Source organism: Megalobrama amblycephala, linkage group LG4 (genome assembly GCF_018812025.1).
Source record: "Megalobrama amblycephala isolate DHTTF-2021 linkage group LG4, ASM1881202v1, whole genome shotgun sequence".
In the NCBI taxonomy this organism is placed as follows: Eukaryota; Metazoa; Chordata; class Actinopteri; order Cypriniformes; family Xenocyprididae; genus Megalobrama; species Megalobrama amblycephala.
In genome coordinates, this window is record NC_063047.1 from 47020330 (window position 1) to 47044178 (window position 23849).

At 38.4% G+C, this 23849-nt stretch overlaps 3 protein-coding genes across 5 annotated transcripts; 2 read left to right on the plus strand and 1 right to left on the minus strand.

The window, feature by feature from the left end:
* Positions 1-15: 15 nt before the first annotated feature.
* On the plus strand, positions 16-7739 carry rsph4a (radial spoke head component 4A). The gene is made up of 7 exons (XM_048189641.1): positions 16-282; positions 583-811; positions 1170-1475; positions 3678-4121; positions 6923-7067; positions 7153-7270; positions 7372-7739. The coding sequence occupies exons 1-7, from the start codon at positions 182-184 to the stop codon at positions 7595-7597; spliced, it is 1569 nt and encodes a 522-aa protein (XP_048045598.1). The 5' UTR covers positions 16-181; the 3' UTR covers positions 7598-7739.
* Positions 7740-17570, minus strand: napaa (N-ethylmaleimide-sensitive factor attachment protein, alpha a). Its single transcript, XM_048189642.1, has 11 exons — positions 17345-17570; positions 16464-16543; positions 16259-16375; positions 16114-16160; positions 15430-15507; positions 14273-14328; positions 14043-14127; positions 13858-13962; positions 13697-13765; positions 13043-13093; positions 7740-10600 (listed from the first exon to the last, which is right to left on the minus strand). The coding sequence occupies exons 1-11, from the start codon at positions 17440-17442 to the stop codon at positions 10499-10501; spliced, it is 888 nt and encodes a 295-aa protein (XP_048045599.1). The 5' UTR covers positions 17443-17570; the 3' UTR covers positions 7740-10498.
* si:dkeyp-117b8.4 lies at positions 16602-23824 on the plus strand. Of its 3 annotated transcripts, XM_048189623.1 has the most exons (3): positions 16762-16893; positions 17895-18027; positions 19590-23824. In XM_048189623.1, the coding sequence occupies exon 3, from the start codon at positions 19592-19594 to the stop codon at positions 22268-22270; it is 2679 nt and encodes an 892-aa protein (XP_048045580.1). In that variant the 5' UTR covers positions 16762-16893; positions 17895-18027; positions 19590-19591; the 3' UTR covers positions 22271-23824. The 3 variants fall into 3 exon arrangements, with proteins under 3 accessions (XP_048045579.1, XP_048045580.1, XP_048045581.1); XM_048189622.1 differs by lacking the exon at positions 17895-18027 and having other exon boundaries at positions 16602-16893; XM_048189624.1 differs by lacking the exons at positions 16762-16893; positions 17895-18027 and adding an exon at positions 17794-17877.
* The last annotated feature ends 25 nt before the right edge of the window (positions 23825-23849 follow it).

Genomic DNA, 23849 nt, shown 5'->3' on the forward strand with positions numbered 1-23849 from the left:
TTGTTGTAGTTACACAGCTGAGTCCATGGCAACGGACGGAAGTGTTCTGCGGAAATGCGCTAATGTTTGCGCTAAGCCTGTTTGTGTTAATGGAGATTTGCCTTGAAATATAAGAATAAGGATTGAAAAAATATATCGTTTGTTTTTAATTAGTCAGTAAAAGTTTGTAAGTTTTACTAAAATGGAGATGACAGAAGAAGCGGTGAACAATGAGCGACTGCAGGCGGCGGCTCGATTTAAGGCGTTCATGATGAAGAACAGCACTAAAACAAACTTAAATCTGTATGTATATCACAGTTATTATTTTATTAAGTTGTTATTACTAACTTATTAAGCACCTTTACATACAGACTAAACCGAGAACTCATTGGAAAACAATGAAGATTCACTTTAGTATTTTCAGTTAATGTTAATAAAAAAATGATTCAGTAACGTTACATTTGTCCTACCGGGGCATGTTGTCACAACCTTTAGATTTAAACCTAGAGTCTAAAACGTTTAAAAATCGCGGATATTGCTTAAATTTGGAGGACAGAAGCTTGAGCTTACAAAATATGTTTTAAATTGAACCTCTTTGTCCAGCTATGACCACCTCGTACGACTGTTAACCAAAGTAATGGATGAGCGTCCAGAGAACGCGGTCGATGTGATAGAGGACATGAGTCGCGAGCTGAAAGGAAGTATCCTTCAGGAGAAGCAGGACACCTTGCGTGACAGTCCATCCTCATCCTCAGCTCTGTTGCTGGCCGAGCAGCAGAAGACGCTGTTCACGCGCACGGCAGCTGGTGAAGGTGATCAGGAGGAAGAGCTGGTGAGTCCTGATCCTGAGGGACCATATGATGCTCTCTAAACCGTTAAAACCTAACCTTTTTTGTTAAGTGCTTTGCTTGAAAAGTGTACTTGTGCTGTCTTTAATATCAGTGCTTGATTAGATAAGTAGTTATCTAATTTAATCACATTCAGAAACTTTGGAGTGTGATTTAAAGGGATAGTTCACCCAAAAATGAAAATGTTGTCATCTCTTACTCACCCTCATGTTGTTCCAAACCTGTATGAGTTTCTTTATTCTGTTGAACAAAAAAGAAGATATTTTGAAGAATGCTGGTGAACAGTTGACTGTAAACATGGACTTTTTGGTAACATGGACGGTAACCATTTTCCATTTTCAGGTGGATTCTCCTCTACCGAATGTTGCAGAGCTTGCGTTCTTCTTTGAGCAGGCTGGTGTGGGTCTGGGGAAAGAGGAGATGCAGAGAATCTTTCTGGCTTTGAAACAGCTGGTGGACACACAGTGTCTCCAGCGCTGTCGATTCTGGGGCAAGATCCTCGGCACACAGAGCAACTACCTGGTGGCTGAGGGGGAATTCAGAGAGGGTGAAGGGGAGGAGGAGGAGAGCACAGAACAGTCCAATGAGGATGAGGAGAGAGAGGAAGAGCCACAGGAGGACAAGGATGAAGCGGAGCTTGTGGAAGCTGTAAGTCACAAAACTTACTTAATCTTAATTAATTAATCTGCTCTTAATATATTTTTAAAGGATGGCCACAGCAAAATTTCACAGGCAAAAAAAGTGAAAGTCACATGTGATGCCAAGAATAGTAATCCATTCTCAGAATTTGTCCTGTGCGTTTAACCCATCCAAGTTAGTGCACACACGCCCTTGCTCAAGGGCACCTCAGACATTTCCTGCAACCTTCGGGTTACCAGTCTGACTTTCTAACCATTAGGCCACAGAATAAAAAAGGGTAATTTTTATCTCTCAATTCTGAATTTTGCGAGTTTATATCTTAGAATTCTTTATTTTTTCACAGAATTGTGAGTTTACAGTAGGCTCGCAATTCGGACTTTATAACTTGGCATTACGAATTTATGTCACTGTTCTGACTTTATTTCTCACAATTGCAAGTTTATATCACAGAGTTCTGACTTTTTTTCTAACAGTTTAGAATTTATATCTCACAATTCTGAGAAAAAAGTCAGAATTGAGTTATAAATTTGGAATTGTGACTTATAAAGTCTAAATTGTGAGATATAAACTTAGAATTGTGAGGTTTGTGAGAAAAAAAAAGTCCACAATTACCTTTTTTTATTCTTTGGCGGAAACAAGCTTCCATAAATAATGGCTTTTTTTGCCAAAATTGCTAATGTGACCGGAACTTTAAAGGGAAAACATATGGATACAGAGGAAGGGGTGTCGCTAGTCCCTTTTTACGAGATGGTCCTCACTGCAGAACACAAGATTTACACTTTACATATTTACCTAAACCTACCCGTCTCTGCCCACTGGATCTAAACCTACCCTTCTCCACCCCCTGGATCTGGATCCAACTCCTCCCACTTTACATATCCCTTAACCTACCGACTCCGCCCCCTGGATCTCAAGTGTTCTGCAGTTAGGGGCTACTGCTTTTTACTGGGGCACAAGTCCCAAAATATTACTGATAAAACCTTGCCTGCATCTGAAAACTGAAAGATTCTGCCTTCAGAGGATGCATTCCAAGATAGGAAAGTATCAAGGCAAGTCCAAATCCATCCTGTCTCATGAGATACCTTCATCTGATCAATTTTTGAAGGCAGCATAGGTGTATGTTCACACAATCCTGTGCTTTCCATTCTGTGACAGTTAAGCTAAAAATTAAAGATGGCGTCTGAAAGTTGCAGTTGGTGGTCAGTTTGTGTGTAAATGTATGTTTTTGACCAGTGTTTTCCACTTTTAATGTCATTTCTAGTGATAAATTACTATTGTAGTACTTATATATCCGCTTTAATTCTCCCCAAAACTCGTGCTATTTTGCTGTAGATCATTAAACCGTTACGCTGCCTTAGATGTCTGTCCGAAATCAGTTTCGTCAGGTGCCATCATGAGCAAACGCTGCCTGCAAAGTCATTGTCTGACAGAGCAGCGAGGAAACAAGTCAGCTGCCTATGTTTTAGGATACTGCTCTATCAGTGGAGATTACCGTATCCCGACCGGAGAATCTTTTCTCTGATCAGCAATCATGTGTCAGGTGTTTTTATCAGACATTTAGAATTTGATCTAATCAGTCAAACAGATTTGCAAAAAGGTCTGAAATTGTTTGCGATTCAGTTTGATTCATTTGGACAGTTCACTCACACACTGAATCATTTGCAGAGTTTTTTCACAACTGAAGTAGTATCAGGATACTTTATAAAGGTGCGGTCACTTTTACTGTTCAGCAAATTTTCACAGGTGAAATCTAGTTATTTCAATAGGAATTAGGAATTTTGCGTGAGGGTGAAAGATTTCCCCATGCAGATTTCATCATTTCAAATTTACTACATTGACCAACAGCAAGCTGCTTGTTTTGAAGGTGACTTCTGTGTGAGCGTGGCTTCATACATCACTACAGTATTGATGACAATGGGCCTTTTTTGTTAGCGAAATTTCATTAATGTGACACTGACCACACCTTAAACCAGAAAACAAAAAGAACGCTGGATGAGGTGGACATTTACCTACAATCCACTGTAGTTTCCAAAACTACCAAATGTCTTCTGTCGAAGCAGATCTTTATTGCGCATGCAATTTATAACAGTTTCAAATAAGCTTATCAAAATATGGACATACTTTTTTTGATGGGGGACCCAGTACTGATGAAAGGCTAGAAACTGTACAAATGCATGTCTAAACTTGACCAAAATAATTTTTGTCTTGAAGGCTGATCCGCCCCCCAAATCCACTTACAAACCACCACCTCCAGTGCCAAAGGAAGAAAATCACACTGGCGCCAACAAATTCACTTTTTTTGTGTGTCAAGAGCCCGGCATGCCGTGGGTCAGGCTGCCGGTGGTCACCCCCGCTCAGATCACAGCAGCGCGGCAGATCCGCAGGCTCTTCTCAGGCAGGCTTGATGCTCCTGTTGAAAGTTTCCCTCCCTTTCCTGGCAATGAGGCCAACTACCTGCGTGCCCAGATCGCACGCATCTCAGCAGGGACGCACGTCAGCCCTCTGGGATTCTACCAGTTTGGGGAGGATGAAGGTGAGGATGAAGGACTGCGAGACAGCTTTGAGGAGAATCCTAACTTTGAGGGCATCCATGTCAATGAGATGGCTGAGTCTCTGAATCTATGGGTCCATCATGTACAGCATATACTTACACAGGTAAGAAACACGGCCTGTTCAGAATTCATCCACCCTAAAATGTCCATTGAAGTGGATTTTAACACTTAGTTTCTGCAGTGTTCCTTTTACATGTATTATGTAGATTACCATAATAAGTCTAATAGTAATAAAATCAGAATAGTAAATAATTCTAGTAATAGCAATGGCAAACAGTAAAAATCAAGCATTGTGCTCCAATTGTACCACAATTGCCAAATTTGAAAGAAGAAGAAGAAAAAAAAATCTTTCATGGAAAAAAAAAAAAAAATTCTTTCATGGACCCCCAAACAATTCAACAAAATAACTACACCATAAATTCATGTAGTTCACTCCTAGTTCAGTCAGAGGTGTAAAGTATTTGAGTAATAAGTTACTGTACTTGAGTATTGTTTTGGCTACTCTTAATTTTACTGTGTATCAAAGATATTAGCAACTTTTACTCTTTACTTGACTACATTTTTGAATGAGTTTATGTATTCTTTACTCCACTACATTTGTGATGAGTAATGCAATTACTCATTACATTTTGCATGGCACCTAACTGTTTCTGCAGCAGTTTATTTCTGCTTCAAAAGAAGCAATATTGGAACACTGGAAGTGCTACATCTTGTGTGTTTTGCCCTCACTCACCGAAATTTGTCAATAATGCTACTTTACGTGAATGCGAGTGCATTAGCTAGTTGTGAATCGTTAGTGTTTTATATATGAGATGAGGACATGACTGGCAGCCGCCGATGAGAAACCGGCACGTCCAGTGCAAGAAGGCTTTGACTTTTTAATTTTACTTAACATTATTTTATTTATCTGTTATGTTGAAGATAGCTTTTTGAAGGATATTGATTTACTTATGCTCTTTTTGAGCACTTGAGCTTAACTGACCTTGAGTGTTTGTAGACGTTTAAGAGGCTGTTGTGTCAAACCTTGATTTATTGCAATATTGAGGTGTTCGGTTTTATTTTGATTATAGAAAATAAATATGATAGCTCTTCTCACAAATCAGCTGTTTGTTGTGTTTCACCAGCACGTCTCTTAGGTGTCGAGGACTAGTGCATCTTTGAGCCTATATTTAGTATGAGTAAAATAATTAAAGGTGCCCTAGAATCAAAAATTGAATTTACCTTGGCATAGTTGAATAACAAGAGTTCAGTACATGGAAATGACATACAGTGAGTCTCAAACACCATTGTTTCCTCCTCCTTATATAAATCTCATTTGTTTAAAAGACCACCGAAAAACAGGCGAATCTCAACATAACACCGACTGTTACGTAACAGTCGGGATCATTAATATGTACGCCCCCAATATTTGCATATGCCAGCCCATGTTCAAGGCATTAGACAAGGGCAGCCAGTATTAACGTCTGGATCTGTGCACAGCTGAATCATCAGACTAGGTAAGCAAGCAAGAACAATAGCGAAAAATGGCAGATGAAGCGATAATAACTGACATGATCAATGATATCATGATATTTTTAGTGATATTTGTAAATTGTCTTTCTAAATGTTTCATTAGCATGTTGCTAATGTAGTTTTAAATGTGGTTAAAGTTACCATCGTTTATTACTGTATTCACGGAGACAAGAGCCGTCATTATTTTCATTTTTAAACACTTGCAGTCTGTATAATTCATAAACACAACTTCATTCTTTATAAATCTCTCCAACAGTGTGTAATGTTAGCTTTAGCCACGGAGCACTATCAAACTCATTCAGAATCAAATATAAACATCCAAATAAATACTATACTCACATGATCCGACGCATGCATGCAGTATGCAGTATGCATGACGAACATCTTGTAAAGATCCATTTGAGGGTTATGTTAGCTGTGTGAACTTTGTAAATGCACTGTTTTATAGTCGAGAGCTCGGGGGGGCAGGGAGCACGCGATTTAAAGGGGCTGCAGCCTGAATCGGTGCATAGTTAATGATGCCCCAAAATAGGCAGTTAAAAAAAATTAATGGGGTATTTTGAGCTGAAACTTCACAGACACATTCAGGGGACACCTTAGACTTATATTACATCTTGTAAAAACTGGTTCTAGGGCACCTTTAAGTACTGTTAAAATAGATATTCTAAGACTTTTACTCAAGTCATATTGGAATTGGTCACTTGTAACTTGTAATGGAGTCATTTTCACTGTAAGGTATCTGTACTTTTACTCAAGTATGGTTTTCTGGTACTCTTTACACCTCTGAATTCAGTTGTCAGTTTTTATGATATACAGTAATGAACAGTATTTACATTAAATTCTTTCACTCTTCATGAAATCCCAGACGGACTCGATGATGGTGAGATCAGATCTCTGTGTGGATCATATCATCTGTTGTCCGACTTCTTGTGTGTACAAATATCTCACTGGATTATTACAATTAAAGGGATAATCCACCAAAAAAATGAAAATTCTGTCATTATGTACTCACCCTTATGTGATTCCAAAACTGTATGCATTTCTTGCTTCTGCGAACACCAATAAATATATTCTTGAGAATGTTGAAAAGCAAACCATTTTGGTTCCTGTTAACACCCAATTTTGTCCATATAATGGAAATGAAAGGGAACGGAAACATTCTTCAAAATATCCTCGTCAATTTTCCACAGAAGAAAGAAAGTCATAGAGGTTTTGGAACAACATAAGGGCGAATAAATGACAGAATTTTTGTTTTTGAAAATGGCAAAAGGAATGCTTGGAAATGTAAACTGATATTTCCTACTGGCACATTAAAGCGAAAGATGTGAATAACTGTCTTTTTTTGGTGAAAAATCAAAGAAATTTGCACAGTACTGTACATGTGAATGTTAGGGCCGATGTGTGTGGGTAAACATAACTAAGAAGTCTGCGGATGACGCTGATGAAGATGCCGAGGAGGAAGAGAAGGAGGAAGAACCTGATGAGCCAGAGCCTGAGATTGGGCCTCCTCTTCTGACGCCTCTGTCTGAGGATGCAAGTCAGTCACACTGCATCACATTTACACACTACACCTCCAGCAGTTTAAATGATCAGCTCTAATGCAGAAAGCGCTCTGTCCACAGAGATCAATGACACTCCTCCTTGGAGCTCCATGACCTCCTCTAACCTCATTCCTCAGTTTTCCATCGCTGTGCTGCGCTCCAACCTCTGGCCTGGAGCTTACGCTTATGCAAGTGGCAAGTAAGAACCTTACTTTTTCAAACTGTAAATACCTACTAACAGTCTGTCTAATCATCTCTTTTAATCTGATAATAAAACCTCCCTTTTCTGCTTCCTCTCAGGAATTTTGGAAACATATACATTGGTTGGGGGTTGAAATATATCGGAGAGGCCTACACCCCAATAATGCTCCCACCGCCCCAAAGCGAGTACCCCAGCGGACCTGAAATCACAGAGGCCCTGGACCCCAGTGTGGAGGAAGAGCAGGCTTTGAAAGCAGCCCTGGAGGAGCAGACGGCGGCCCTGGAAGAGACAGAGGATCTGGAAGATGAGGAGGATGATGATTAATATGGAGGCGTGACTATAAATAAACCTGGAGTTTGGTCACATGCTTTAAGGTCAGATACTATGTGCAATTCATTAAGGGATCTAAACAGTGTCATTGTATGTCCGTCCACATCAATGAAATATTAAAACTTAACAAAAATCATATGGGGAATCATATCGTTTATTCGCTTTTTAAATCAGTTTAACAGCTTTGGTGAATACATGCATGCTTCGACTGTTTTAACACCTTGTACTGTGTTACACTTCATTTTTTTGTTACATTAAGCTTATTCTGCCATGCTTTTTTTCCATGCTCAAGGTCCTGTATTGGTACATAATTAGTCGTAAGCATCAATGTGTATGTAGATGAAACTGTCAACACGAAAAACATTTAACTGCACAAATTATCAACTTAATAAATAAGATGCCTATAATTTCTAGTGCATTTTAGGTAAACAATACAATCCTGCACTCAAAAAAAAGTAAGCTTTTTTTTAAAGATTTACAAATTTCAGTTAACAGTAAAATTCCATCAAAGTGAATTGAATAATCCTTACATATTCATATTACAAATGGTTTTTGATATATATTCCTAAATTTAAACATATTTTCATTTTTTTAAAATTGAATATGAATTACATAAACTAAACAATCCATTCCCTTGTTCCACAAAATGTTTTATTAAGCTTTTACTCATTTAAAATTCTTAATTCATAATATGAACAATGTGTAAGGATTATTCAAGTCAATTTGATGGAATTTTACTATTAATTGAAATGTGTAATCTTAAACAGGCTAAATAACTTGAGTGTTTTTTGAGTACCCTAACATCAATAAATTAAACTCAGCATGATATTAGCTTAAGAAAAACTAGGACAACTTTTTGGCAAGCTGGTTCCTCAGGTAAGGTTTTTTTTTTTTTTAAACAATCGCTAGGACACATTTCTCAATACTTATGACACTTTTTCAAAAACCCTTCACACAGTTGTCCAAAACAACATTCATCTTGGCACAGCAGTTAATTTGACGTTCGAAATACACTAAAACTACACAAAACACTCCATACATGTCTCAGATCAAGTCCTTCTTCCATAACACAAAAAGTAAACAAACACACTTTGTCACCCATGAAACGACAACCTAAAAATCACTAGCAACAGGTAGCATTACACATTTTCTTTTGTAAAAATTTCTTTACAAAACAAGAATGACATCTCTGTTTCAATTCACTGCAGTGTTTGTTACATGGTCCAAATGATTTTCCATTCCACTGCGCTACTTTTCCATTCTTCTTCTATGTAAACACGCTAGATGGAAGTCTTTAACTGTTACTCTCTGGTCTCTTGTAGCATCTTGTGCATGATACGCCGATCTAAAACACGGTTATCGAGTTTATGTATGTTCAACTTTTAAAATGCACATCTCGGACATGCTTCTTGTGTTTTTTAGAGCAAAAAACACCAAAGTACTGTAGGTATTCAGCTACATCTAATCGTTTTGATAGCATTTTATTTTTTAGATTCAGAATATATTTCAATATGGTATTTCTGTAGAAATGTAGAAAATTGCTGTCTTATTTATTTTTGTGTTATGTTAGGTTTTGAGCTTAGGTTTAACAGTTTTGAAAAGAGTATGTAAACATGCTTCAGAGTTTTGGCAGTGTTTGTCTAAGTGAGAAAAGAATGATCCACAGTTTAGTCCACATAGACTGATGTTATGCTCGCTGTGTGAAGAGTTTTGAAAAAGGGACTCAAGTATTGAGGAATGTGTCCGAACGGTTGGTAAAAACCATTTCATTCACTATACGTCATAAAGAAATTGCACAGTTAACCATTGCACATTCAGACAGAGGACTAATACAACCTCACATCCTCCAGTCCTTCAAAATACTGCAATTACCATCATACAGATTCACTCTTCTATGTTTAATTTATGATAATTCTTAATCAGTTTTTAAAGGGAAACTTCACCCAAAAATGATGTACGAGTTTCTTTCTTCTGCTGAACACAAAAGAAGATATTTTGAAGAATGTCGATAACCAAACAGATGATGGACCCCATTGACTTCCATATTATGAGTATGGAAAATAAAATACTTTGGAAGTCAAAAGGGTCCATCAACTGTTTAGTTATCGACATTCTTCAAAATATCTTCTTTTGTGTTCAGCAGAAGAAAGAAACTCGTACAGGTTTGGAACAACTTGAGGGTGAGTAAATGATGACAGAATTTTCATTTTTGGGTGAACTATCCCAACTGAAGAAAATTTGTTCTTGATCATGTCCTACATAGAGGAAAACAAGAAAATGGCAATTAGTGTCGTTTCAGCCGATTCTAGCTTATCATAGTTACAGTATTTTGCACAAATTATAAATACTTCATTATAATAATTATAATCACTGATAATAATAATTATCACTAAGCTTCTGTCACCAAAACAAATTCCTCATGTGTAAACATATCTGGCAATAAAGCTCTTTCTGATTCTGATAATAAGTTCTACTAATTAATGTTGACACATAAAGAGCCTTGCGGCTGGATCTAGAATAAATGACAATCAAAAGTTAATTTACAACCAATAATAAAAGAATGATAAATAAAACAACTACTGAAGCTGCACAAGCATGGACGAAAATGGTAACGCATACAATAATCACATTTATAATCCATTACATTTAAAACTAAAGAAAGTTGCTGTCAAAGCTTGTAACATAAATCCTACCTAGTGTCATTCTAGAAGACTTCACAGTGTTCTTGGAGATAAAAGCTATATTTCCTTGAAGACTGTAGGATTTGGGAGAAAAAGGCTCAAGACAAAGTGCACGTGACCTTAATTTACACAAATACATTGTGAGAATGGAATAATAGTTAAGAGAGAGGAAGGACAGGAGAATGGGTGGTGTGCTTGGAATCATGACTTCACATTAGCGAAGGTCGTCGTTCTCGTCCTGAAAGGTCTTCTTGATTCTAAGTATCATAGTGGTCTGCCACTGATCAAGCCTGGCGATGGAGTCAAATTCCCTTACCTAATAATAAAAAAATAATAATTATAATTGCAGAATATTGCAGAGAGTAAAGGCCCGTTCACAAGGACCATAAATACAAATGAATAGCAGAGTCCGCATCACAGCTCGAGCATTTAAAGCAGTCAATGACAAAACTGCAGCACACTTACAATAAACAGAATGATTTCGTCCACTGGGAATCCGTGTGGATGCTAATACAGTTATCATTATAGTCAGGGCCGGATTTATAGGCATTCTAGGCATGTGCCTATGCCTGCACATCCGGGGGGGACCCAATTACAAGGAGGAGAAATAATTGTATTTATTATTATTATTATTTCACTCTAATTGTAAAACACTGTAAGACATTTACTATCTAAATTAACTACATTTTAAATATCGGGCAGAAACCTTGTAGCTCCATATTGTCATTACTATTGGTCATCCTTTACATCTGTCTGTGGGTTTGGCAAATATTTAACCAATGAAACATCATAACAAGAGCTTGTGACTGAACCTTGTATCTCCATTCCACCTTGGTTGAAATCACATTCTGGGGGCGAGGCGGTCAGAGTACCGGCAACATGTGAGAAGTGCCGATTTACAGATTAACCTTTATGTTCTGTTATGGGTTCATTTGACCTGTGTTGATTTTTGAGTTGTCGGAAATATCAGTTATTTGTGATATTTTAATGTTCTAAGACAACTGTACTGACCCAAAATAAAATTTCTTGGTTATATTTTGTTATTTTAGTTTTTTACTACCTCTTATTACCAGCTTTTTTCCACTTTTTTTATACAGATTTTTTTTTTTTGTCAGCCACGTATGGCAAAAACTAGCTATGAATTCTTTGAAATACTATCTAACCTACATAGTTTTTCTTGAAATTGTGACTTTTTTTCATTTAACGTCATGAACATGCATGCAGAGTTTCAACACGCTGATGTTGTGAAATGTGCATACAGAAATTTTTTACAATCTTGCTGTTTGTGGGCCAATTTCACTTATATATAGTAGTCAACATTTGAAGTGGATCAAAACCTTTCATCAAAGTTGTCCTAAAAACTTCTTCTTAGGACAACTTAGTTCTTAAGACAACTTTGATTAACCTTTTTTGATCCACTTCAAATGTTGACTACTGTAGTCAACTATTCAAAAGCAACTACAGACCCAAAATACAAAACATTTTACTGTTGTATGTCAGAACTCCTCAACTCTAGTCCTGAAGTGCCAGTGTCTTGCTGAGTTTAATAATTTAAAGGTGCTAAAGAGGATGTTTTGTTTTATACATTTTTGCAATATTACTTGAAACTGTCTTTACTAACTGATAAAAGACTATTTATTAGGTGCACTGAAAGGAATAATATTAATATACATCATCTGTGCACGAGGTAGGGCCTTAAAAAAACATTGGCCCTCTGGCTTGTCAATCACTGCCGTGACGTTCCTTGTGAGAGACGAGCGCGGCTGCGCTCTCCAGTAACTTTCCACACTCCACAGGCGCTGCATGCAATGTTTTTGTCAGGAGACAGGAATAACAATTGCAGATTATGAGTTACCTGCGGTGAGTCCGACATAATGAATGCAAAAACACGACACAGCGAATGCCAGTGGTAAACACTCGTGTTCCAATACTCGTGCACGAGTTTTGGGAGGCGTTCCCTCGAATTGAGCTGTGAAGGAGGGGGGTTGTTCTTACGCATGCGCTCAATTCAAAAACTCACTAACAGTCTTTGGATTCTCAGTCGACGAAAAAATCCTCTCTATCACCTTTAACTATTGTTAATTGTCTTGTGTGATGTTTTGCGTGATCTGGTTTGAGTGATCTGAACCATATTTTACCATACTTTTCATAATATTTATGAAGTCGTCTTCCTATTCAGAAGTAGTTTGGGCAATAATGTTAATATTTGATTTGAATTCAATCCCTAAAACACATAAAAAACACGGAAAGATTTGGCATCTGTCAGTCACTCTGTCAGTTCTTTTGAAAATCAGTCACCAAATATGAAAACTAGAGTCTGAAAGCTTTTTAACGATATATAGTTTGTCAAGATTACTTCCGGTTTAGCCGTTTAAGATATTATTGTTATAAATGCATTATAGTAAATGTCCTACAGGTGAAGGAGAGGGGCAGTCTTAAAAATAGTGGTGAAAAACATTTTTATAAATCATAAATACAGATATTTATTCTTTGTAATGTGTGAAAACAATTAGTAGCAGTTTTGGACATATGAGGTTTCCGCCTGACAGTGACGATATACAGTATGTAGTACTGGGCGGGGGTGGGATATTCGGGGGGCCCAAAAATGTATTTAGCCTATGTCACAATATGAGGTAAATCCAGCCCTGTTTAGTTATTGTTTTTTGGTGTGAACAGGCCTTAATTCATGAATGAATTACCACAGGTAAAATGTGTGCATTGTGTGTAAAACCTGAAACAATATAACAAGAGAACTTACTGCATCAGCGTATGCATCAATGTTCTGCTCTTCATATGCATCAAGAAGTTTCTGTTTAGTGCAGAAACATTGTATTATTTTGTATAAAGCGTCACAAAACGTTCAAACACTACCACTCAAAAGTTTGATACTTTACTAATACTTTTATTTAGCAAGGATGCATTAAATTGATCAAAAAATCAAAAAATATTAAGCAGCACAACTGTTCTCAACATTGATGACTGATAATAAAAAATGTTTCTTGAGTAGCAAATCAGCATATTAGAATGATTTCTGAAAGATCATTGGAGTAACGATGCTGATAAGTCAGCTTCGCCATCACAGGAATAAATTACATTTTAAAATATATTAAAATAGAAAACAGTTATTTTAAATTGCAATAATATTTCACACAGATTTCACTGTATTTGTAATCAAAGAAATGTAGTCTTGGTGAGCAGAAGAGACTTCTTTCAAAACCAAACTTTTTAACGGTAGTGTGCATATATAAAAAATATATACAAAACAAATAAGAGACAATGGAAACCTAATAGATAAAGGTAAGGATTTGGGCAAATCTTCAACCTCAACTGATGTTGACCCATAATCTAAAATCACAATTCAAGTCTATAGAAGAAAATGTAAGCAACTAAATGTGTTGGAAGAAAGACTCACCTTAAGAAGTCTGCACTCTCTAGCATCTGAGAAGGCTGGGAACAGCTCTTCATACTTCTGTACAGCCAGCTATTGAAGAGAACAAGGATTAAATAATGATAAATCAGAGTTACATTGTAAATATCTTCTTCAGACTGTGAACAGGCAAAATTGCACGTCACCTTGCAGTTGAGCATGTCCACACAGAAGTGACACAGCGCTGCTTTGAAGAAATAGTCTTTAGCACCATACTTCAACAGGGTAGTGTCCATGGCGTAAGTCCCAATCTGAACAGACACAATATGTCACTCAACATGAAGGGTGAATAAAACAAATGAACAGCTTTTTGACAGAAGATCACACAGACCTGCTCATATATTTCAATGGCTTTCTGATACTGCTCCATCTGAGCCGCATAGTTCGCCACTTTGAGAAGACACTTGTTGGCTGAACTACAGAGAGAGAGAGAGAGAGCACAAGAGATGTTTAGTTTAATAATATTAAATGCAATCATTTAATTTACAACACAACTTCTGTGCTCACACCTAGTTTGATTAACGTGATATATGAAAGCAGATAAAGACTATAGTAGAGTACCTGGTGGATGACTCCCCTTTGAAATAATCTGCTGCCTGTTCATAATGAGAAATGGCCTGTACACAAAGATAAGTATTTTGGGACCAAATAATAGCATAAGAATAAACACTATTATTTCATAAAGGGGTTCTCGATAACTTGATTAGCTCAGTATGGATCATCCGATGCATTAGCAAATACACTACTATTCGAAAGTTTACAACTCAAAGGGTTAGTTCACCCAAAATTAATTACTCACCCTCATGTCGTTCCAAACTCATAAGACCTTCGTTCATCTTTGGAACACAAATTAAGAGATTTTTGATAAAATCCGATGGCTCAGTGAGGCCTCTATTGCCAGCAAGATAATTAACACTTTCAGATGCCCAGAAAGCTACTAAAGACATATTTAAATCAGTTCATGTGACTATACAGTGGTTCAACTTTAATATTATAAAGCGACGAAAATACTTTTTGTGCACCAAAAAAAAAAACCCTAAATAACGACTTTATTCAACAATATTTAGTGATGGGCGATTTGAAAACACTGCTTCATGAAGCTTCGAAGCTTTACAAAGCTTTTGTTTCGAATCAGTGGTTCAGAGCGTGAATCAAACCGCCAAGTAGTTTTAGTAGCTTTCTGGGCATCTGAAAGTGTTAATTATCTTGCTGTCTATGTAGGCCTCACTGAGCCCTCGGAAAAATCTTATTTTTGTGTTCTGAAGATGAACGAAGGTCTTACGGGTGTGGAACTAATGACAGAATTTTCATTTTTGGGTAAACTAACCCTTTAAAATAACTTTTCTATTTTAAAATATATTCAAATGTAGTTTATTCCTGTGATGTCAAAGCTGAATTTTTCAGTAATCCTTCAGTAATCATTCTAATATGCTGATTTGCTGCTCAAGAAACATTTTTTATTAATGTTGAGAAAAGTTGTTCTGCTTCTAGTTAATAAACAGCAATTATTTAAAACAGAATTCTAAAATTGTGTCTTTACTTTGATTTTTTGATCAATTTAATGAATCCTTTGCAGAATGTTAATTTCTTTCAAAAATAAAAATCTTACTGACCACAAATTGTAGTGTTTTTTATACTTTTGACTTGCTATCCATATTCATCTGACCCACTTACTGATAAATGTGCACCTTTCCAAGAAAAGATTGCTTCCAACTTACTTTCTCAATGTCCAATAACTCAGATTCATAGATTTCTGCAATAGATATGTGGTGTTTTGCTGCTATGTTGAAACGACCCTGTGGACACAAATGAGAACTTGTAAGTGTATCATCAAAAACAAAAAACAAGCACACTTATTACATATTTTATGATGAATTGTGTATTGTGTTGGAACACTTAAAGGGTTAGTTCACCCAAAAATGAAAATTCTGTCATTAGTTACTCACCCTCATGTTATTCCAAGCCAGTAAGACTTAAGGTTATCTTCACACAAATGAAGATCTTTTTAATGAAATCTGAGAGATTTCTGTCCCTCCATTGACAGCTACGCAACTACCACTTTGACGCTTCAAAAAGTTCATAAAGAGATCGTAAAACTAATCCATATGAATTGAGTGGATTAGCCCAAATTTTCTGAAAGAGACTTGATCGCTTTATATGATGAACAGATTGAATTTAGGCTTTTTATTCACATATAAACAATAATCAAAGTCAAAGTGGTAGTTGCGTAGCTGTCAATGGAGGGACAGAAATCACTCAAGATTTCATTAAAAAGATCTTCATTTGTGTTCTGAAGATGAGTGAAAATCTTGCGGGTTTGAAACGACATGAGGGTGAGTAATTAATGACAGAATTTTCATTTTTGGGTGAACTAACCCTTTAAATAAGGTAATTTTTCTTACCATATCTGTGTAGATGTCAAGGGCCTGACAGAAACAGCTTACTGCCTCTGTGTAGAGAAGTTGTATGAAATCAAACTCCTTTTGAAACAGAAACACTAAGAGATTTGTATTGTTCAGTATCGAAAACTAACAATGAGCGCTGTACCTTGAGGATCAGACTTTTTGAATGCATTGCCAGCATCAAGAAAGTTTACGGCTGCGTCGTGCTTGTTTTGCACCCGCAAATGCAGCTGTGCAGCTTTGCAGAAGGCATCTCCTGCGGCTTAAATGAAGAAAACAAAATAACAATATGAATGACACGTGCTTATTGAACACCTTAATATTGTGATGCAAAAGTTGCTGTTTTGTACCACTCCAGTTCTTTGCCATCTTGAACATGTTGGCAGCTCTCACGTACATTTCACAGGCCTCCTCGACCTTGGAGGAACTCCTACAATGAAGAGGGGAGATTCACTCAAACCATTAGGTGGCGCTATGAGCATCTGTCGCCTGCATTCACAAAACGTGTTTTCAGACCTGATATGGCCAACATGAAGCAAGAGGACCCAGAAATCAGTGTGAAAACACAGGCCCGATATTGCTCAGTAGCATGGAAGTACTATATCAAAAATGAGAGCAATGCCACTGTTTACTGCAGGCTGTGTAAGACGAACTTTAAGTTCTCTTCAAATACAGCTAACATGATAAAACACCTCAGAGTGAAACATCGACTGAATATCCCCGCAGTAGCCAACGGCGGTGAAAGACTGTGCACGGAAGAGCCAGGCGAAGGCAGCATGGGTGAGTTTAAAAAGTATCAGACCAGGGCAAAAAGAGCGAGAAAGAGCGAAAAGAGCGCACTCTTGGTGTGCGTTGGGTTTGAGGGGCGTATGATTGAAAGCGAGAGGCAAACGGTGCATTCAGTGCGCGCAACTCTGTTTATTATGACGCTTTATACATTCAATGCGATGCTACTTGGCTAGCTGACCATTACACTTTTGTGCAAAATCTGCAGACTAGAAAAAAAACACACAACTGTAGTAGATTTATGACAGCAAAATGCGAACATTATATTACAAATAAGGCATTTTTTTTTTTTTTAAATAAATTGAATTAATAAACATGAACGATATCAACATTGTTTGTTGCAAATAAATACTGTTTGATACCAAGCACTTTAGTTAGATTTTAAGGTGCAAAATTTGCACATTCATTATTGCTGAGATGCACAAAAAACAAAATGTTTTTTTACCCGAAAAACGTTCCGAACATCGAATGCGACGTTTTCATTTTCTTGTCTGCCTCAGCCATAATGGCCAAAGCCTCCTTTTCTTTTCCAGAGTAATCCATTTTGTCAGATTAGATTTGAACCGCACTGTAGGGAATGATATCCAAGCAATATCCCATTCACATCCCCTGAATGAAGTTATTTGTTTTATTGACACATCATGCGGAAATCGGAAGTAAATTCTCTAAGACTTTAGGGGCTGTCGCTAAATAGTTGTTTTCAAAATAACAGTTCACCGTGATGTGGTATTTAACTCATTACTTTTGTTTACATATACGTTAATGATTAATTTCACCAATTTTAGTTGAGTTACACTGGCTGCGCCGCGCAGTCATGCTATATAAACCTGAATGATAGACATTGTTCGCTTCTCTTGGCTGCGCGCACTTTATCCTGGTACCCTAGCGGGGCCGCGCTAAGCACGTCCAGTGTGTAGGTCGCAAACGCGCGGAGGATAAACAGGAATTCTGAGATTTTTTATATATGTTACTAATAAGGTATTATTTATTTTCAGATTCGAAAATAAGTTGTACAAATAACAGTTGCTGAGTCGTGTACGGTTTAATGGAGGTAACACTCAGGCTGGAAGCGGATGAAAGCTTAATGGCCCGCACTCACGCCCGGAAGAACATCCAGTGACGTTTGATGTAAATAATAGCGGAATTGTTTCATTAGTATCATGTTGCATGGTTATTGTTCTCTGCCTAGATACTCTTGTGACGAGCAAAGAGCGCTGTGACTGATGTAGAGTCATTATCATAATACAAACCTTATAATTTATTCTACATGTTTCCGCGAGAAACAAAAAAATGCTTTTGAATTGATTTCAAGCAGAGACGGCAGTGTGTGCTGTGTGACATGCTATACTTCATTCACAGTTATGTGTGCAACACGAAAGCTATATTGTAGCTGCAAAAAAGTCTTACTTTTATATAACCAAATGCATATATTTTGTTCTGGAAACATTTGTGCAGCCACACGTATTTTCACAGTGAACATAAAATCAGACCAAACTGCAATGTTTGTATAATGTTTTAGCTAGCTAGAAACTCTTTCAAGAACTGATTGACTCACAGTGACTTAGTGAGCTGAGAAACTTTGACAAAATATTTTAATAAGCTTTATGTGAGTAATGTCATAGAATTTAAGGGTTAGTTCACCCCCCCCCCCCCAAAAAAAATCTTTCATTTACTCACCCTCATGTCATTCCAAACCCATAAGACTTTTTTGTCATTCATCTTCAGAACACAAATGAAGATCTTTTGAACTAAATCTGTGCAATATCTGTCCCTCCATAGACAGCTACACAACTACCACTTTGTCACTTCAAAAAGTTCATAAACAGATCGTAAAACTAATCCATATGACAGCTATGCCAACTGACACTTTGACGCTTCAAAATTCATAGATTGTAAAAGTAATCCATATGAATTGAGTGGTTTAGTCCAAATTTTCTCAAGAGGTACTTTATATGCTGAACAGATTTAATTTAGGTGTATATTCACATATAAACATTCATCAACTCACACATCAGTTGTGGTAAACTGAAGCTCAAGCATGTTTGCTTGATGTGCAAAAACCAATGAGGTTCATTCTCGTGTGCAAGAACCAATGAGGTTTGTTCTTGCATGTCAAGCAGGTTTGGTTGAGCTTCTGATTATGTTCGCTGATTAATGGTTAGATGTGAATAAAAGCCTAAATTCAATCTGTTCATCATATATAGCGATCGTGACGCTTCAGAAAATTTGGACTAAACCACTCAATTCATATGGATTAGTTTTACAATCTATGAATTTTAGTGTCAGTTGGCATAGCTGTCAATGGAGGGACAGAAAGCTCTCAGATTTCATTAAAGATCTTAATTTGTGTTCTGCAGATGAACGAAAGTCTTATGGCTGTGGAATGACAAATTAATGACAGAATTTTCATTTTTGGGTGAACTATCCCTTTAAGGAAAGGGTCAGAAATGAAAAAAATACACAGTGCTGATACTTTAGTTTTACGTGAATTGTGTTGACCCCCAGAAATCATCAGGTTGCAAGGACCACATTTTAACCTTGACATACCATTTCTATGAAAAGATATTTGTTACAAAAAACCTTGACATCACATTAAGGGTTTAGGATTAAAGTTTTATCATGTGTAATCTTGTTTTACTTAAAACACTCATTTTAAATTTATTTCTGTTTTAATTTATCTTTCACCACAGACATGGATCTCCCACTTGAAAGGCATCCTGCAAGCCTCAGTGGTCAAAATCTTCGGAGAAGAATGCAGCGTTTTTTGCCATTTTCTGATCGACGCACGTCGAAAGTGTGGAACCACTACACTCAGTTAAGTCTGCATCGAGTTGAATGCAACCATTGTAAGAGACAGCTTTCCTTTCACAACAGCACTACTTCCATGAGAGAACACTTAGGACGCAAACACAGCATTCGGGAAGGAGCGGTACCCCCTCACAACACAGCAGGCATCCCCACCCCTGCAGCGTTACACTCTCACATTCAGACCTCTTTACATGCCAACAGATGCAACACCACAGGCAATGTTGCATTTCAACCAGTGTTACCCGTTACTGTCAAAGAGGAGCAGGAAGAAGTACTGACAGCTGAGATGGGAGAGACCAAACCTGCTCGGACCACGTATGTTCCTGACTGTGCGGCAGGAAGCGGTACTTCTAGTTCAAATGTCATTGCACACCAAGATACAGATATGGGCTGCCTAATGTATAATTTCCCTGCAGGGGAGATGAGCAGCACTGCTGGAGGCAGCAGCATCCGCACTGGCACAAGAGCCTGCAGTAACAAGCGAGCCGAGGTGTTGACCGATCTTATCTTGGAGATGGTCTTCAGAGACCTTCAGCCATTGTCTGTGGTGGAAGAGAGGGGGTTCAAGCTCTTACTGAGTTGCCTAGAGCCTAACTACCCCGTGCCTTCTCCATCTCTGCTCGGCAGTCTACTTTGGCATCGGTACCACATCCTCAAGCAAAGCCTTCAGCAGCATCTTCAGACAAGTTTAGCTTCTCACTGTCTGACCCTCTGCACCGAATACTGGCGATCTGTAGATGGATGTGGGGTTGGCGGGGACGGTCAGTTCTACCTTACAGTCAGTGCGCACTTTGTGGACTCTCACTGGCGCCTGGCACGCTGCGTGCTCGAGACCCGACCGGTAGCCGAATTCAAGGGAAACCCATCTGAGAGAGGGCAAGCGAGCTTTGCAGACACCCTGAGAGGAGTCCTCTCCGAGTTCCAGCTTCCAGAGGACTCTGTTTTCTGTGTTGTGCATGACACCCCAAGTAGATCTGAGTCTGGGGGTCAGGAGAATATGACCATTGATCCGGAATATCAGCAAGAATTTGCTGGACCCAGCCATCCTCCCCCGAGTAATCTTCCGGAGGGATGGGCACCTCTGCTTTGTGCAGGACAGGCCCTGAAACTCTGTGTCCAGGAGGGACTTTGCGTGGAGACTGTTAGACAAGCTCTGGCAGATGCCCGTGCCATCGTCCTACATTTCCAGCATGATGTGAGCGCTTCCACAGCACTGAGCCAGAAAGCAGAGGCTGTTAATAAAGAGTCCGCATGCTTGGTCTTGAATGACCCAGGGCGCTGGACCACCGCTATTGAGATGTGCGAGAGTCTCCTGGAGCTCAAGTGGGTAGTAAGCTCTGTCTTAGAGGAGCAAAAAGTTGCAACAAATCTGGCGGATCACCAGTGGCGCCTTATACATGAACTGGTCCCTGTGCTAAAAACGGTTCGCATTGCGGCATCGTTTTTGAGCGAGGACATCAATGGACCAATTTCAGCCCTAATGCCGTGCCTCCAAGGAGTGTCCAGGCTCCTGGGACAGAAAATTGTGGAGTGCACCTGTCCAGTGGTGAGGGGAGTTATGGAGAGAATTCGTGCTGGTATGGACAAACGCTGGAGTTTGAGTGATGAAGATGCTCTTCTGGAGTGCCATGCCGTACTGTCCTCATTTCTGGACCCACGTTTTAAAGAGTTGCGGTTTCTTAGCCCTCATGCCCGCAGCAAGCTGCATGACAAGGTGAAAGAGCTGCTATCTGTTCAGGCTTTCACAAGCAGCAAAGGAAGGAATGGAGAAAGAAGACAAAGCATGGGAATGGAAGAGACTGTGGATGAAAGTGTAGAACCTGCAGATTTTGGATTGGATGATTCTTTGACAATTCCTGCAATGGCTTCTTTGGATTCTCCTGAATCGTGTGGCTCAGCAGAGGAAGGTGACAGCGTTGAGCTGCAGCCAAGCGAGCCCTCCGTTGCCATATCATCTCCAGAACAGGTCAATGAAAACGCGCTTGAGGTTGTTGGATCACCTTTCAAGAACACCAACGAACGTAAAAGACGTTCTAGTGGGACCAGTATGACCTCTCCACTGAGGGGAGATTTACAGCTCACGCCTCGAATACGAATGAGTCCTCTCCCACAAAGCATGTACGATATTCTTCTGGGCGAGGACCCTACTGAGCGAATGCCCGAAATTCACCAGCAGCTGGAGAATTACATTGCAGAGCCACTCTGCAAACGCAGCCTCTCGCCCCTGCAATGGTGGCGCAACAAGGAGCATCGCTTTCCTGCTGTAGCCAGACTGGCACGAAAATACCTGTCCATACCAGCAACTGCTGTTTCCGCCGATCGGACCTTTGCCCCTAGGGAGTCTCCGGTGACCCAAAGAAGGGCCACATTGGGGTCTAAACACCTTGATCATATTTTGTTTCTCCATCAGAACACTGATTACGTAGATCAACTGAAAGGTGGAACCTCTGTACGTGAAATTGACCAGTGGAACAATGTCAGTGGAAACCAAAGCAGAGAAAGTCTTTACCAGACTCTAGTGTCCTATGAAAGTAAGGTTCGTGTGCCTGAGGAAGAGTCATGATCACTGTTTGTTTATTTTCTGGTTTAATTTTTGAACATTTCTTCTGTCACATCCCACAATAAGCTCCTTCTAAAGGATTAGTTCACTTCAGAATTAAAATTTTCAGACAATTTACTCACCCCCAAGATGTTTATGTCTTTCTTTCTTCAGTTGAAAAGAAATTAAGGTTTTTGAGGGAAAACATTCCAGGATTTTTCTCCATATTGTAGAATTCAATGGGGTATAACGGGTTGAAGTTTCAATGCAGCTTCAAAGGGCTCTACACAATCCCAGACGAGGAATAAGGGTGTTGTCTAATGAAATGATTGGTAATTTTCTAAACAACATAAAATGCTCATCTTGTGCTGCTTTGCGATGCGCCACGCGTTACGTAATCAAGTTGGAAAGGTCACGCGTGACGTAGGCAGAAGTACTGAGCAAGTGTTTAGAAAGCGAACGTGCAAAGACTAAGTCAGCCTTCACAAAAAAAGTAAAACAACGATGTCGGATGATTTTGAAGTTGGAGGAGAAAATGAGATGGAGTTTTTTGCCCCACCGCGGTACTTCCACCTACGCATGACCATTATGTAATGTGTGGCGCAGAGCAGTGTAAGATGAGCATTTGTGGTTAAAGTATATACATTTTTATTTAGAAAATGACCAATTGTTTCGCTAGATAAGACTTGTATTCCTCGGCTGGGATTGTGTAGAGGCCTTTGAAACCGCAATGTGGACCTTCAACCCATTATGCCCCGGTGAAGTCCAAAAATCCTGGAATATTTTCCTCAAAAACCTTAATTTCTTTTTGACTAAAGAAAGACAAAGTAAATTATCAGGAAATTTTAATTCTGAAGTGAACTAATCTTTTAATTACATGGTTATCTGATGACTTCCATCATCAATGGGTTCTAGTTGCAAGGATTATGGAGAGAGATGAATACAGTTATGTAAATGAGTTTTGAAATAACACATTCCTTGTGCAAGGAATTTGTGACACTATTGTTTAATATGGTTTTTGGTCTCTAAGAGGCCTGAGGGTCTGTGTAGTTAATGTCTTGTGACTAATATAGATATTGTTTTACTAAATCTGTTTTACTACATTCTTAACTTGTCTCTACTGAATTACGCAATATGAGCACGAGCAATCAAGCTGCTGTTTTGAATATTAGTATGACTGTGATTTGGCCATAGGTCATCACAATCGTGCAGATATCAGGCTTTTTTTCTGAACCGTTCGCATACTCTGTTTTCGAACACCGCAAATCAAATTTGGTCAATTCTAGGCCAGGAAGTAACTGTTGTATTATTGTTTAATATGTTTTTTTTTTTTTTTTTTTTCAAATTCTGCATATAGTGTTACTTCAATATTATTGTCACTTTACAAAGTGTTGCAAGCATTACATGCATTGTTAAAGTAATGCATGCATTTAAACCACTTCCTCCTTTATATTTATGGGGGATTGGATATTGACATGCAAAATTAGGTATTAGTAATCTTTTTCATACTTGCAACTTTAGAATTTTCAGTGTATTCTATCGGTAGCATGATCAGATTAAAGTGTTGTATGAAATATTCTGGAGTCTGGGAATTGCAGGTGGA